Source organism: Geotrypetes seraphini, chromosome 2, assembly GCF_902459505.1.
Source record: "Geotrypetes seraphini chromosome 2, aGeoSer1.1, whole genome shotgun sequence".
NCBI lineage: Eukaryota > Metazoa > Chordata > Amphibia > Gymnophiona > Dermophiidae > Geotrypetes > Geotrypetes seraphini.
The window spans coordinates 510,530,746-510,546,566 of NC_047085.1; the positions used below are offsets into that span (position 1 = coordinate 510,530,746).

The following is a 15,821-nucleotide window of genomic DNA, read 5'->3' on the forward strand; positions in this document are numbered from 1 at the left end:
ACGCCGTGATGCCTCATTCTAAACGGAAGGGTAGCGTCCGAGCCGAGCCCTCTGTGGCCCGGACGTCTACCCCCATTCAGCGTTCTATCCTGGACTTCGCTGCAGCTTCGTTTGGCCCCGTAACTCCAGGAGGTAGTCTCGGGCTCTCTCCGGCCGGAAGAGCGGCTGGGGATTTCGGGCAGGAGGTTTCTCTCTCCCCTCCGGAGCCTGCTCTACCCCCGCACCCTGCTCAACTCGTGGCCCGAATGGAGGCTTCCTCTGCGGAAGTGAACGCTAGGGAGACCCCGTTTCAGGGGCTCGGAGTCGCGAGAGTAGGAGGAGAGCAGGGGGAAGTGAGAGCCAGCATTGTTACTGGCTCTGGAACAGCAAAAGCAGAGGCGATTACTCTCGAGAAGATTTGGGATTCTCTCGAGAGACTAAACATCCAGGCAGCCAGATCTTCACGTGATCTGACAACTCTTGTAAGTACTGTGGACGCTTTGGGGAAATCCTTGGAGAAAACTAAAGATGAATTTTCAATGGAGATAAAAGAGGTTAAGGACAATGTGGTAAATATTCAAGCTATAACCAATAATTTGATAAAGGAAAGAATAATTTTGAGTAAAAAAATTGAACAAATAGAAAATTACAACCGAAGACTGAATTTGCGTCTTTTGAACTTTCCGAAGGCTTTGGAGGTTACACCTATAGATATGTGGAAAAGGTATTTAATTGAAGTATTAAAGTTTTCCCCTGAACATATACCTCCACTTAACAGAATTTACTATTTGCCGAAAAAGAAAATTGAAGGAACCGACCCAGGTGTAGAGGAACGTTTGACAATAGACGCTATAAATGTTACTGAATTATTAGAAACTACACTTTCCGAAACTACAGAGAGAAGCCACAATGTTCATATCTTTTGTTTTCGAACAAGATATGAATGCAATTATGCGTTTATATTTCCGAAATCCTCAACAAATGTTTCTAGGAAAGAAAGTATGGATTTTTCCAGACGTCACGAGAACAACGCAGGAGCGAAGAAAATTATTCTTAGCAATGAGAGAAGAGACTTTGACCCTTGGAGCGACATTCTTATTAGCATATCCATGCAAATGCTTAATTAAATACCAAGGTGTTAAATATGTCTACTATGCACCAGAACAGCTACGCACCTTTTTAGATTTAAAGAATCTTGCTGCCCGGAATGTTTAAGAGTAGGAAGAAAAGAGGGGGTTAAAGACTGTTAAGCCTTTCAAGATTATAGTTAATAATTATGTTTGTTATCTCTTCAATATATTCATCTCCTCTCCCTCCAGAGTTAGTGGTCTAAGAAAGAATGAAATTTTCCTGATAGTAGAAATTGTGACTTTATTTAATTTGTTTCTTTTCTGTTTTACTTGTACAAGAGGAATATTCTTGTGAATTATGTAAAATTTCAATAAATAAATAATAAAAATAAAAAATAAAAAAACCATCACCTGTCCAAGGAGCAACTTCTATTTCCCATTCAGCTGATGGGAGACTGACAAGAAACGAACAGCCCCGACGAAGGCAAAGCCCTGCAATGATTCTCCTCGTCTCCACATCACTATTTCCCTCTTCAACTCCTGTCCCCGCCCAGGATCAGTCTGACCAATGAGTGCCAGGAGCTGAAAATCCTCCTCCTCCCCCCTCTCAGAGCTAGTGGGTGGAACCTTCCACTTCTCTCCCACCCCAGCAACTGTCTGACCAATCAGCTCTGAAAGGGGTGGAGCCTAGAAGAAAACTCTTTCAAGTGCCGCCCCTTTGGTGATATCATCATGCTCCAGGAAACGAGTCTTGTCTTCTTCCTGCAATTGAGCCGAAACTTCCGGTTCCCGATCACTGCAAGAGCTAAAGCCTGATCCTGGGAAATGGCTGCAGGAGCTTCTGCCCAGGTGGGTCTTGTTGAAAGGAGAGAGACCAACCCAGAAACCCTTCAGTGCCCAGAACCCTCCTCTGGGATTGAAATACTCTCTATCCACCCCTAAGCATCTCCCTCTGCCTCACTCAGCCCCAGCACTGGCAGCTCTTCTCAAACAGAACTACTCTGGGAATGTAAATTATGTGCATCCAGTACATTTCCCTCCACCCCATCGGAGACCTCTTTCTGGAAGTGCTGGAAGATGCTGAGTGTGTTTCTGGTTTCTATTTCAGATGCAGGTGAAGTTTGAGGACATCGCTATCTCTTTCTCCCAGGAGGAGTGGGAGTATTTAAATGAAGAGCAGAAGGAGCTCTACAGGGAGGTGATGGAGGAGAACTATCAGACCCTGCTCTCACTGGGTAATGGATACATTTGCATGTCTATTAGCAGTAGTGGACCATCATTATAAAGATAATTTTGATTATGTTTGTCTCGTGTGATGAACACAGATGAGACTATGAGGGTCTTACTGTCTTGCACTAGAGAATGACATGGGGACAAATTTGTCCCATCCCCATCCCTGCAAGTTCTGTCCTCATCTGCACAGCCTTGAACACTTTAAAATCATAAGTGTTCAAGGCTTTTGAAGATGAGGATAGAGCTTGCAGGGATGGGACAGGGACAGAATTTGTGGGCACTGGATGGGGATGGAGATAGATTCTGTGGGGATGGGGAATTTGTCCCTATGTCATTCTCTATCTGGCACAAAGAGGGCTATAACTGGGCAGCTCCACTCCAGGCATTCGTAGCATGTCGCATGGAAAGTGAGAAAAAGTTCTGGATAAAATTATAAATGTTAGGACAGAGTATAGGTTGTGTGCTGCTTGGCCTATACAGAGGAGTGTAAGTAGAAACCCAATCACTTAATTAACACTGGATATTTGGGACATAGTGAGGGAAACACTGTTAGATGACAATTGCTCGGCTGATGTCCATTGGACATAATCCAGAATTTGTGCTTGGGATTATGTTTAGGGAATTTCACAGGAAGGAAGCAAAGGGGTCAAGTGACTACAGAACGCTGAACGCCAAGGGAATTTGGAACATTATGATCTGGAAGCTGCTGGTTTTATCCTCTTTTTACAAGTGAATAGTTATATACAGATTGAGACGTGAAGAGGGATATGTGCAGGAAGCCATTAAATTTGAGGAATTAATGGGAAAGGGAAGACGGGACAAAGGAATCAAGAAATGGACTTAAGCTTCATAAATGGCATCAGAGGGGAGATGGAAGATTTTGGAGGGGCTGCGGAGCAAATGGGGATTTTTACCATTTGTGGTGGATGTTTACTAAGGCCTGCAAGTACTGGTAGTTAAACAGGTACAAGAAATAATGGGTGATCTTCTGGAGTTAGACCCGTGATTTGTCTATTGGGTGGGAAGCGAGGCACAAACCGAGATGATCAACTAAATATTGCGGATTATTATTTTGTGGCAGCTAGCAGCGAGCTGGAGAGGGGGTACGTTATCTGTTCAGGAGGGAGCGTTGAGGAAACGGGAGGAGATCTCATGGATGGCTAAAGTTGCAGCCGTGAGGCAACAGACTTTGTATAAGGATGAAAAATGATGGGGATTGTATCAGGAGTGGAAACATGAAAGTTAAATTTATGTTGCAGTGTGGTTTCTTCCAAGGATTATTAAACAGAAGGGTGGGAGAGATGGGGGATGGTCAAACACTTTGAAATCACAAATGTTCAAGGGGGAGAAATAGGAGGTCAAGATCTCTTTCAGGACAAGTCGTACATCTGGACAGTAGAAGAAACAGCTGTCTATACACAGGCTGGATTGCCAATGACTAGAATAGGGGGGTGGGCTGTAGAGAGCCACAGTCTGCCATGTTGGAGTATTGCAACATAAATTAAAGGTTTATTGCGAGAGGGTTTAGAGGACTAGTTGGTGGGGGGTTGAATTGTATTAGTAACTTGGAGGCCTTTTTAATAAATCTTAGCATCCACTAAATGCCACGTGGCCCTTAGGCATAAAATAGGACACCCAACCTTTAGCATGTGCTAATTCTATTAGTTTTCAAAAGAGACTGAAATCTCCTGGGCTCTTTTGTAAACAAAAAAGCAACTAGCAGGGAGGAAATACTCTGCAGAATAGCACTTGGTTGCTCTTCAGTGCAGGCTCATGACAAAGTATTCAAAGGCAATGAGTTAACACTCCAAATGAAGATCAGACTTGTCCACACACTCATTTTCTCAGTGCTCAATTACAGATGCGAAAGCTGGACACTGCGGAAACAAGAGCTTTGGTGCTGGAGAAGGATTTTAAGCGTGCCGTGGACTGCCAGAAAAACTAACAAATTGATTCTGGAAGAGATCAAACCAGCGATGTCACTCGGAGCCCAAATGATGAAATTACGACTGTCTTATTTTGGTCACCACATAGTAACATAGTAACATAGTAGATGATGGCAGATAAAGACCCGAATGGTCCATCCAGTCTGCCCAACCTGATTCAATTTAAAATTTTTTTTTTTTTTTCTTCTTAGCTATTTCTGGGCGAGAATCCAAAGCTTTACCCGGTACTGTGCTTGGGTTCCAACTGCCGAAATCTCTGTTAAGACTTACTCCAGCCCATCTACACCCTCCCAGCCATTGAAGCCCTCCCCTGCCCATCCTCCTCCAAACGGCCATACACAGACACAGACCGTACAAGTCTGCCCAGTAACTGGCCTAGTTCAATCTTTAATATTATTTTCTGATTCTAAATCTTCTGTGTTCATCCCACGCTTCTTTGAACTCAGTCACAGTTTTACTCTCCACCACCTCTCTCGGGAGCGCATTCCAGGCATCCACCACCCTCTCCGTAAAGTAGAATTTCCTAACATTGTTCTTGAATCTACCACCCCTCAACCTCAAATTATGTCCTCTGGTTTTACCATTTTGCTTTCTCTGAAAAAGATTTTGTTCTACATTAATACCCTTCAAGTATTTGAACGTCTGAATCATATCTCCCCTGTCTCTCCTTTCCTCTAGGGTATACATATTCAGGGCTTCCAGTCTCTCCTCATACGTCTTCTGGCGCAAGCCTCCTATCATTTTCGTTGCCCTCCTCTGGAACGCATCAAGTCTTCTTACGTCCTTCGCCAGATACGGTCTCCAAAATCTCCACATCAAAAGAGAGAGATCACTGGAGAAGGACATCGTGTTTGGGAAAATCGAAGGAACCAGGCGATTAGTGGAATGGCTGGACATGTTGAGAACGACCATGGGGATGATGCTGGAGGACTTTTCCGGACTAGCACAAAACAGATTTTCTTTCTAGATCCACAATTTATCAAGTTGCTAGGACTCGAGCACCTAACAAGAACAATAGTGGGAATTTCAGGATGGATGTTGCTCCTCCAGCTAAACCACAAGAGCTAAGCTGTAGGAATATTATCAGATGAAGATTGCAAGAAAGCAAAGGGTCCCTTGGATCAGGAGATCTTAAACATCCCGACCTTCCTCCTCAGCATCCCTTACAATCTTTCTACCAGGCCACTAATAAAGTTTGAAAATTGCAGTATCTGAAAGCCCCTAGATTTCAATAACATATTTCTTAATCAGCTCCATAGGTAAAAGTTAAGAATCTCCAGGTTCCTAGATCTTAATTGATATTTCAAAACTTCAAGACTTTTGTTTGAGCTCCACCAAGTCCTTGTCGCGATCACATCTCTTGAGTCTAACTTAGTAACCGAAGACTCAGCTTTAGACACTCAGACATCGGCTTCTCCCAGCTTTATTGCAGACTCTTTGGAGAACACAGATACCTTGGCTATTAAAAATCCCTGAAGCATCCGAAGGTTACAGAGACAGACGGGAGTCCAGGACAAAGACACAGCAGATAATGGTATTTTCCCCACCAGCAGACGATTCGCATCTCGGGTTCCAATCAGTGATAATTGTTTACTTTGGACCTGATCTGCAATACTGGTGATAGGATACAGGCTGCAAAAAGATACCAAGAAATAACCTAATTGAGACTGAAAAGAAAGAATCTCTGAAATTCTTTGCTGGAAAGTTTTCTCTGGAGAGGGATGTGGAAAAATGATTTTGGCTTCCTGCGCTTTTTCCGAGCTCCCATCAGTCTGAGCATGCTCAGTGTGTTTGTTTTACCTTATTCCAGGGATGAAGAAGCTTGCATACATTGAAATGAGGGTGATAATTCATTATTTAGAGTGAGAATTCAAGTATAAAGATGAGTAAGGAGGGTTTATGAAGACAAAAAAAAGGACATGTGACTCCACCCACACTCCACCAATTTCCTTGGTCCCTCTTTCCATCCTCTTTACCTTTTTAGTGCTTCTTTCGTTCTCTCCCTTCTTCCAACCCTCCTCTTTCACTCTATTTCCAATCTCCTCTCCTCCTATTTCTGTCTCTCTCCTCACATCCAGCAGTACCCTACTCCATGCTCCTTTGTCTAGCACTTCCTCCTTTCCATAATGCTTCTACAGCCCTCCCTCCCTCCCTTCATGCTGTTTCTCCAGTCCCTTTCCCTCCCTCCCTTTCTTCATTCATGCTGTTTCTCAAGACTCCCTCTATTCCAGGGGCCTAAGTCCCTCCTTGGGAGCCACAATCCAGTCGGGTTTTTAGGATTTCCCCAATGAATTGCATGAGATCTATGTGTCCGCCTGCCCCAGAATCTGCTTTTCTGCTGCGACTTCATATTCTCGCATAGGCAGGACTTCTACAGAGATGGCTTCTGGGGCAGATCAGCAGTAGCAAGCTCACCTTGCTGCTACTGCCAGCTGCCCAAAGATACGATTACAGCGGCTAGCCCAGGGAAGAGGAGGGGAAGTCAGGAGTGACAGACTCCCTTATCTTCAAAAAACCGTCCTGGATGTCCTCGAAAAAGAGGACATGTCTGGGTTTTCACAGATGTCTGGTAACTGGTGGACACAACATTGAAAGCATCAACACAGTGCGCGACGGCCTCAAAGAAAGCGAACAGAATGTTGGGTATCATTAAAAAGGGTATCACGACCAGGACGAAGGAAGTCATCATGCCGCTGTATCGTGCAATGGTGCGCCCACATCTGGAGTACTGTGTCCAGTATTGGTCGCCGTACCTCAAGAAGGACATGGCAGTACTTGAGGGGGTCTAGAGGAGAGCAACTAAAATGATAAAAGGTATGGAAAACTTTTCGTATGCTGACAGGTTGAAGATGCTGGGGCTCTTCTCCCTGGAAAAGCGGAGACTTAGAGGAGACGTGATAGAAACCTTCAAAATCCTGAGGGGCATAGAGAAAGTGGACAGGGACAGATTTTTCAGACTGTGGGGAACCACTAACACAAGGGGTCACTCGGAGAAATTGAGAGGGGACAGGTTTAGAACAAATGCTAGGAGGTTGTTTTTTACCCAGAGGGTGGTGGACACATGGAACGCGCTTCCGGAGGTTGTGATAGCCCAGAGCACATTGCAGGGTTTCAAGAAAGGTTTAGATAAGTTCCTAAAAGATAAGGGGATTGAGGGTTACAGATAAAAAGAAGAGGTAGGTTACAGAAATGGACAGGAACCATATTACATATCATAGACCTGATGGACCGCTAGGCGCGATGGACCAATGGGCTGACCCAGTGGTGGCAACTTCTTATGTTCTTATGTAGGTTTATGTTACTTTTCTGAGGTATAAAATTTTTAAGATATTTAATGCAATTTTCTTACTCCAGCAACAGGTTCTCCGACCTTCGCTCCTAAAATTATATCCTACATCGAACGAGGGGAAGAGCCGTACATCAGGGGTGAGCCTGAATCAGAGGAAAGAGAATCTGGGAACAGCAGCTGCTCAGGTGAGTGCAGTAATAAGAGGGACTGTGGTAAACACCTTCTGTAGGGGAACTGCTGGGGATGCTACCCCTTTGTAGATGATGAAGTCACTTGGACTGTAAATGAAAGCTTAACCTCTGGGCCACACAGTTTTAGCTCTGGAGAGGTGGAGGAAAGGAAAGATCCAGGTTCCTTTCTATTTATCTGTACCTTCCCTCCAGCCTCAGCCCCCCCCCCCCATGGGTCCAAAATTTCTCTTCCCTCAGCCCAGATCCATCCATCGTGGCGCAGTTTTACCCAAAGGAGTCAGCCGCCCTTCACTTCAGTTCTAGAGCCAGCCAGCACCCTCCCATGGTTCCAACAACCCCCCCCACCACCACAGGTACATGATAGCAGTGGCAACACCCCCCCCCCCAGGTTAGCATTTCCTCCCCATCTTCCCTTGTGCCAACGTTACCTGAAGGAGCCAGCTGCACCACAATGAAAAATCTTCAGAGGCCTGTTCTAAGACCTGCTGCTTTCGAGCTCCTCCTTGATGTTACTTACACCCCGTGATGGAGGGGGGTTGCCGCTGCCACTATCGCTGTACCAGAGGGGGGGGGGTGTTTTCTGGCTCTACAGCTGGAGCTAAAGTGAAGGGCAACTGGCTCCTTCAGGTAAAACTGCACCACGATGAAAACTTTTCAGAACCCTGTTCCCAAGACCTTCTTATGACGAGTCCCTCCTTGATGTAACTTCCCATTTCGCGAAACTGGAAGTTACATCAAGGAGGGGCTCATCATCGGAAGGAAGGCCTCGGAACGCACCCTGGAAGATTTTCATCGTATGGCAGCTGGCTGGTTCAAATAATGTAGACGTGAGGGGAGCTGGGGAGGAGATATTGTTCTGTGGGGGTCTTGCTCTTCCGCTAACGCTATCACTGTGCCCGAATCTGACCTTGGTGTAATTATTTTGTTTGCCTCTCCCTACTGTGCTCTCTCCCCCCTTTCTTTTCTTTTTCATCTCTCCTTCCTCCCCTCTGTTACAGCCAGTCTCTGTTGTTACATGTTCCCCTTCTCAAATTTTTTTTTTTTTTTTTTTCTTTTAAATGATATAGTATGTTTTTGTTTTTTCTCTTTTAAGCATATTATACTATTGTAAACCATTTAGGTATTTCTTGATAAACGGTATATTAAGTGATGAATAAACTTGGAAACATGGTAGAAGTCATTGCTCCTGTTCCTGTGATAAACCAGCAACAATTTTTCCCGTTTCTGCGGACTTACTGCAGTTTGTCATGGGAACCCGTCCCCTTGTCATTCTCTAGCAGAGTTTAGATTTGTATACAAGGAGTTGCAGTAATCAAGCTGGGATAAAATGAGCATTTTTACCATAACAGCAAAATGATATTCGTCATACAAAGGTCTGATCAATCTGTCGCTTCATGCTGTAGAGTGTCTTCTTCCAGAGGTTGGAGATTAGTGGCGTATATGAAAGTGTGGGATCTAGCATGACACCTAGTACTTTAGATGATTTGTGTACTTTGAGGATGGTTCTGGATGGTAGAGATACCGAGTTAGGGCTAGCATGTTGGACAGTGTGAACCCAGAGTAGCTTGGTGTGAAAGAGTAAGGGATTCTCTTTTACTAATGCTACCATTCCGCCTCCAGACAGCAGAGGCCGCTATCCCAAGACTGAGCGGACTACATGTCCCAGAATGCACTGGGTTGTATAGCTCAGTGTTAAGCCAGCTTAACAAGACAACCCTCCTGAGTCAGGCGTTTATATGCCACAAAGTAGAATCATTCAGAGAGGTCCCTGTGAAAGAGGATGTCCTGCTGAGGAAGAGGCTTCCACAAGAAATTTCCCTAGTTAAGGGTTGATAGCCCTGGGAAATTGTGGACTTAGGAGAGAGAGACTGTTCAGGAGAGGAGGCTCCTGGTAGTTTGGCTAAGGAAAGTCAAAACCTTTGTTGAATAATATGTGAATTATAGTAAGGACTGACCATAAAAAAAGTGGAGAGCATTTATGTTACAATCCCTGAGTTTGTGAGGAAACAGGTTCAGGTTATGTAAAAGAATCAACATTTTTTTTCACCTTTTAAAGTGCTGCCATTTAAACATTTGCCTCAACGTTCCTTAGTATTGACTCTGATTGATATTCATTGTCCAGATTACTCAAAGACAAGTGGTGGTTTAGCATTTAATATAACTGACATGTTTGGATAAGTTAAAAGTGTCACCTGAGTGTGTTTTGTAGCATGGAGGTTTTTATGACTAGCTCATATGGTAATTTAACCGAGCGAGTGTTTATATTGAGATCTTTTTGTCCACATAGAAAATGTGGTTCTTTGTGCATCCTCACCACGTATGAGGGGTTCAGTTAGATTTCTGTGCTTTTTCTTTTCTTTTTTTTTTTTAATAATTCCTTATTGATTTTAAAACTTTCATCAAGTGTACAAAAATTGCAATACAATAACATAGATTTAATCACTTGTACATCTTAACGTTATATCTTATAATTGCAAATATAACCCTCCCTCTCCCACCCTGAAATCCCTCTAGTAATGTTATTTTTCATATAATAGAAATCCTCCCCCCACCCCACCCTTATCTTACATATTAAATATAGAAATATTAGAAAAATGGCATTAATCATGACAAATTCCCAAATTTTAATGAAGTTTTTAATGAAGTTTTAATGAAGTTTTTATAATTTCCATTTTGCACCGCTATTGATCTTTCCATTCTGTATATGTGACATACCGAATTCCTCCAAAATTTAAAATTAAGCCTACTATGGTCTTTCCAATTATTAGTAATATGTTGAATGGCTACTCCGGTCAAAATCAATAAAAGTTTGTTATTACACATTGATATCTGACTTTTTTTTCTCATAGACGTACCAAAAAGTACAGTATCATAAGTTAATACTACGTGATTTTCTAATAAACAATTTACTTGATCCCAGATTGAATTCCAAAAGGCTAAGATATGGGGACAATAAAACAAAAGATGATCTAAAGTCCCAATATCCAGATTACAATGCCAGCATCTATTAGACAAAGAACTATTTAACTTTTGCAATCTAACTGGGGTCCAAAAAGCTCTATGTAACAAGAAAAAACAAGTTTTTTTCACAGACGCTGACATTGTACATCTCATTCTCCAAGACCAAATTTGTGGCCATTGAGATGCTGAAATATCATGCTTAATCTCAATGCTCCAAATATCCCTAAGAGTATTTTTAGGCTTTTTTTTAACCAATTCACTAATAGTTTTATACCAGTGTGCGGCCTGATGTCCCAGAAAGTCCGCCTGAAAACATAAAAATTCTATGCTAGGTTGAGTATTCAAATTTTTCCATTCAGGGAACCCTGCCTGAATGGCCTGCTTCAATTGCAACCAACGAAAATATTGTGATTTGTGAAGCCCAAATTTATGTTGCAATTGTGTAAAATCCAGCAGCTTACCATTAGTAATTACATCATTTAAAGTTCTGATGCCTGCAATTATCCAATGTTTCCAGACGATCTTGAAACCGCCAATTTGAATCTTGGAGTTTAGCCATATGGATTGATTCGTTGAGTTATTAATAGTAATTGCTGTTAAATTACTGACAAATCGTATGTTTTCCAAGTATCCATTAGAATTCTATTTTCTTTGTATAATCTGGGCATCTTGATACTGAGCACATGAGAAAGATGTAAAGGAAACATGAGTCGCCATTCCAAATATAACCAATCAGGAGTATACTCAATGAGATCCGGGAGGACCCAATACATACCTTGACGTAAAATATAGGCTTGATGGTACCTATAAAAATTTGGAAAATTTACCCCGCCCTCCCTAATTGGTCTTTGCAAAGATGCTATAGCAATTCTAGGAATTTTACCAAGCCAAATAAATTTTATAATAATCGAGTTCAACTTTTTATAAAAAGATCCATGAAAAAATACTGGTATCATACCCATTTGATAGCAAACTACAGGTAAAATCATCATTTTAACCGTTTGGACTCTCCCCCACCAAGATAAATGTAATGGATTCCAATGCTCACATAATTCCGTAACCTTTTTTAACAGCCTTTTTTCATTTTCTTTTACAGTCTCATCTACTGTATTTTTAATCCATATTCCCAAATATTTTAAACCGTCTTCCTTCCAAACGAAAGAAAAAGACTCAAACATACTTTTTAAACAATGCACATTGAGTGGAAGAAGTTCAGACTTATTCCAATTTATTTTATAACCTGAAAATTTACCGAATTTGTCTATCTATTTAGATTTAAGCTGTGCTTTTTCTGAACAATATAGAACAGTCATATGTGTCCACACTCCATCCACAGGCAGTTCTCCCATCTGTAAGTCAGAGTAGAGACAAAAATGACCCAACAATGACCATGTTTCAATAGGACTCTGGAACAGGGGTCATTAGTTCATGATTGTAGAAGAAATTCCCCAATATGCACAGATTTTAATATATTCTCATTCTTCAGAGCTCTTCCCAAATGTTAAGTCCCCCTTTGGTGTGTAACTTTCATGCTAAAACAGCAGTTACATGCCACAACAGAGGTGACATGGCAGGAGTGCTCATAAATGCATTTGGGCATAATCTTAGAGAATAGCACCTAAGAGCTATTGCACGTAAGTACGAGGGGCTGGTGGTGTACAAATAGGGAGGGCACAAGTTGGCTACAAGCGATTCCTATACCTACGCGCAAAACCTATAGATTACAGTCAGATCACTCAGACTTTTGGCGCCCTTGAGAGAATTGACTCCCTTAACTCTACACGATGCCATTTTCAAGGAACAACTCACAAACTGGCACTGTCTAGAGATAAATGCTAGAAAAAAATGCTCTGCAAATAGGAAACTGACCAATTCTCAAGCCACACATGGAAAATCCTGGTGCAACATAACCTCTCTTTCCTAATTATATACAGATTACACTAGTATCATAGAAAGCACGGGTGTTTTCTAACTCATGAGAAATTCCTTCTGTTTTTATCCAGCAGATCATCAGATCCAGCACAAATGGAAGAGAGAAAAGAATGAAGAAGAAGATCCAGTTGAAATGGAACAAATCCAAACACAGTCAGAAAATGTCTGTGAGAATATTTCCCAGGGAACTGAGAAGATTAATACAAATAATTATAAGCAGGAATCAAAGAACCAGAGAGACGCTACAGAGGTCTCAAGGGAAGGAGTCAGGAAGTGTGAGAGAAATGACAGGGATCTGAGTTACATCCCTGAGGACCAGAGACACCTAGCAGAGGGACCCTTCCAAATTAAAAACAGTGATAAAGTGACTTCTAAATTCCACCATGGTAAGAGGAAAGGAAAAACCCACAAAAAAGGACTTCAACTGCACAAAAGGGATCATAAATATGTGACACCATCTACCTCTACTAAGTGTAATAAAAACTTAACTCAGCTTTCAAATCTTAAAAGACACAAAATAATCCATTCAGGGTACAAACCACATGCATGTACTGAGTGCAATAAAAGCTTCACTCGGCTTTCTGCTCTCAATAACCACCAAATGATCCACACAGGGTACAGACGATATAAATGTACTGAGTGTAAGAAAAGGTTTTCTTATCTTTCAGCTCTAAAAAGACACAAAATGACCCACACAGGGCACAAACCATATACATGTAATGAGTGTAAGAAAAGCTTCGCTCTGCTTTCAGATCTAAACAGACACAAAATAATCCACACAGAGAACAATCCATATACATGTACTGAGTGTAAGAAAAGCTTCATTCGGCTTTCAGATCTAAAAAGACACAAAATGACCCACACAGGGCACAAACCATATACATGTACTGAGTGTAAGAAAAGCTTCACTTGGCTTTCACATTTAAAAAGTCACCAAGTGATCCACACAGGACTCAAACCGTATACATGTATTGAATGTAATAAAAGATTCACTCAGCTTTCAACTCTAAAAAAACACAAAATGATCCACACAGGGCACAAACCGTATACATGTATTGAGTGTAATAAAAGCTTCACTTTGCTTTCATATTTAAAAAGTCACCAAGTGATCCACACAGGGCACAAACCATATACATGTACTGAGTGTAATAAAAGCTTCACTTGGCTTTCATATTTAAAAAGTCACCAAATGATCCACACAGGGCACAAACCATATACATGTACTGAGTGTAATAAAAGCTTCACTTGGGTTTCAAATCTAAAAAGACACAAAATGATCCACACAGGGCACAAAAAAAGTCACCAAGTCATCCACACAGGACAAAAACCATATACATGTACTGAGTGTAATAAAAGCTTCAATGACATTTCAAGTCTTAAAAGTCACAAAATGATCCACACAGGAGACAAATCATATACATGTACTGAGTGTAATAAAAGCTTTACTTGGGTTTCAAATCTAAAAAGACACAAAATGATCCACACAGGGCACAAAAAAAGTCACCAAGTGATCCACACAGGGCACAGACCATATACATGTACTGAGTGTAATAAAACATTCACTCGGCTTTCCTATCTAAAAAGACACAAAGTGACCCACACAGGGCACAGACCATATACATGTACTGAGTGTAAGAAAAGCTTCACTCAGGTTTCACATCTAAATAGACACAAAATGATCCACACGGGATACAAACCATATACATGTACTGAGTGTAATAAAAGCTTCAATGACCTTTCAAATCTAAAAAGTCACAAAATGATCCACACAGGAGACAAACCATATACATGTACTGAGTGTAATAAAAGTTTCAATGACCTTTCAAATCTAAAAAGTCACACAATGATCCACACAGGAGACAAACCATTTACATGTACTGAGTGTAATAAAAGCTTCAATGACCTTTCAAATCTAAAAAGTCACAAAATGATCCACACAGGGGACAAACCATATACATGTACTGAGTGTAATAAAAGCTTCAATGACCTTTCAAATCTAAAAAGTCACAAAATGATCCACACAGGGGACAAACCATATACATGTACTGAGTGTAATAAAAGTTTCACTCAGCTTTCACATTTAAAAAGTCACCAAATGACCCACACAGGGGACAACCATATACATGTACTGAGTGTAATAAAAGATTCACTGGGCTCGTATCTAAAAAGACACCAAGTGATTCACACATGTACATATATATGTACCACGTGTAATAAAAGCTTCACTCTAGAAACAAAGCTACCACCTTCCTCCACATCTGTAATGGCTGCCAACAAGCTGCCACCTACCTAAACATCTTTGGAGTAATGGATGTGTTCCAATTCAGAGAAAACAAGATTTGAACTAGCGAATAGGCCTTGCTAGATGAAATGTATTACCATCCTGATAAAGTATGCACTCTGTGATTTGGGGTTTATTCCAGGGGACAAATGTACAGGGTTTACCTTAACTTTGTTGGTTTCTCGCCTAAAACAGGGTGACAGCTGTGTATATTAGTTTGGAAAATTGTGTTTTCTTCCTTTTACTGGCCCTTCAGTTGGTGTCCAGTACTATTTTTGTTTATATAGAGGAAGTTGGGAGTCCCCAGGTTCAGTCCAGACATTAGAAGGGTCTTCTAATTTAAATACCATTTCCAGTGCAATAGGTGTGACATTCTCCTTCGCTGAACAGCAAAGAACTCTTCAGAATAGTCAATTCCTTATTTGATATTAGCCTACATAAACGCTCTCACACAGATCTCCCACCCCCTACAGCAAACCTTGCAGACCACTTCGCCACAAAAATTCGTAACTTGAAAACGTCTCTTGTAGATACTAGCACAGACCTATCAATCAATCTATCTGCTCTAGGAAATGCAGGCTCAACTGCTGACATGACCTGGAATCATTTTGGAAACCCAGACTGGAACCAGTTCCTCAAGCTCTAAACTAAACTAAACCTTAAGTTTATATACCGCATCCTCTCCATGAATATAGAGCTCAGCACGGTTTTCAAGAGCTTAATAAAGGAAGAGAATAGCACATTGAGTTTGGTGGATTGAGAATGGGGGGGGGAGGAGAGCGTTACGTTTTTGTGAAAAGACTGGTTTTCAGGTGCTTACTGAAAGGACACATTTTAAAGGATAAGTTTTCTGTCTCTGTCCATGCTGGAAGTAAATGTTCGTGTTTACTCTCTTAATGGTTTGGGAAGAGGTCATTTAATTTATGTTAACGAAGTTAG

At 41.5% G+C, this 15,821-nt stretch overlaps 1 protein-coding gene across 4 annotated transcripts; it reads left to right on the forward strand.

The window, feature by feature from the left end:
• Window positions 1-1,611: 1,611 nt before the first annotated feature.
• Window positions 1,612-15,618, forward strand: LOC117354631 (oocyte zinc finger protein XlCOF6-like). Of its 4 annotated transcripts, none has more exons than XM_033932447.1 (4): window positions 1,613-1,898; window positions 2,158-2,284; window positions 7,583-7,702; window positions 12,673-15,618. In XM_033932447.1, the coding sequence occupies exons 1-4, from the start codon at window positions 1,875-1,877 to the stop codon at window positions 14,892-14,894; spliced, it is 2,493 nt and encodes an 830-aa protein (XP_033788338.1). In that variant the 5' UTR covers window positions 1,613-1,874; the 3' UTR covers window positions 14,895-15,618. The 4 variants fall into 4 exon arrangements, with proteins under 4 accessions (XP_033788341.1, XP_033788338.1, XP_033788340.1 ...); XM_033932448.1 differs by having other exon boundaries at window positions 1,614-1,898; window positions 12,676-15,618; XM_033932450.1 differs by lacking the exon at window positions 7,583-7,702 and having other exon boundaries at window positions 1,612-1,898; window positions 12,676-15,618.
• The last annotated feature ends 203 nt before the right edge of the window (window positions 15,619-15,821 follow it).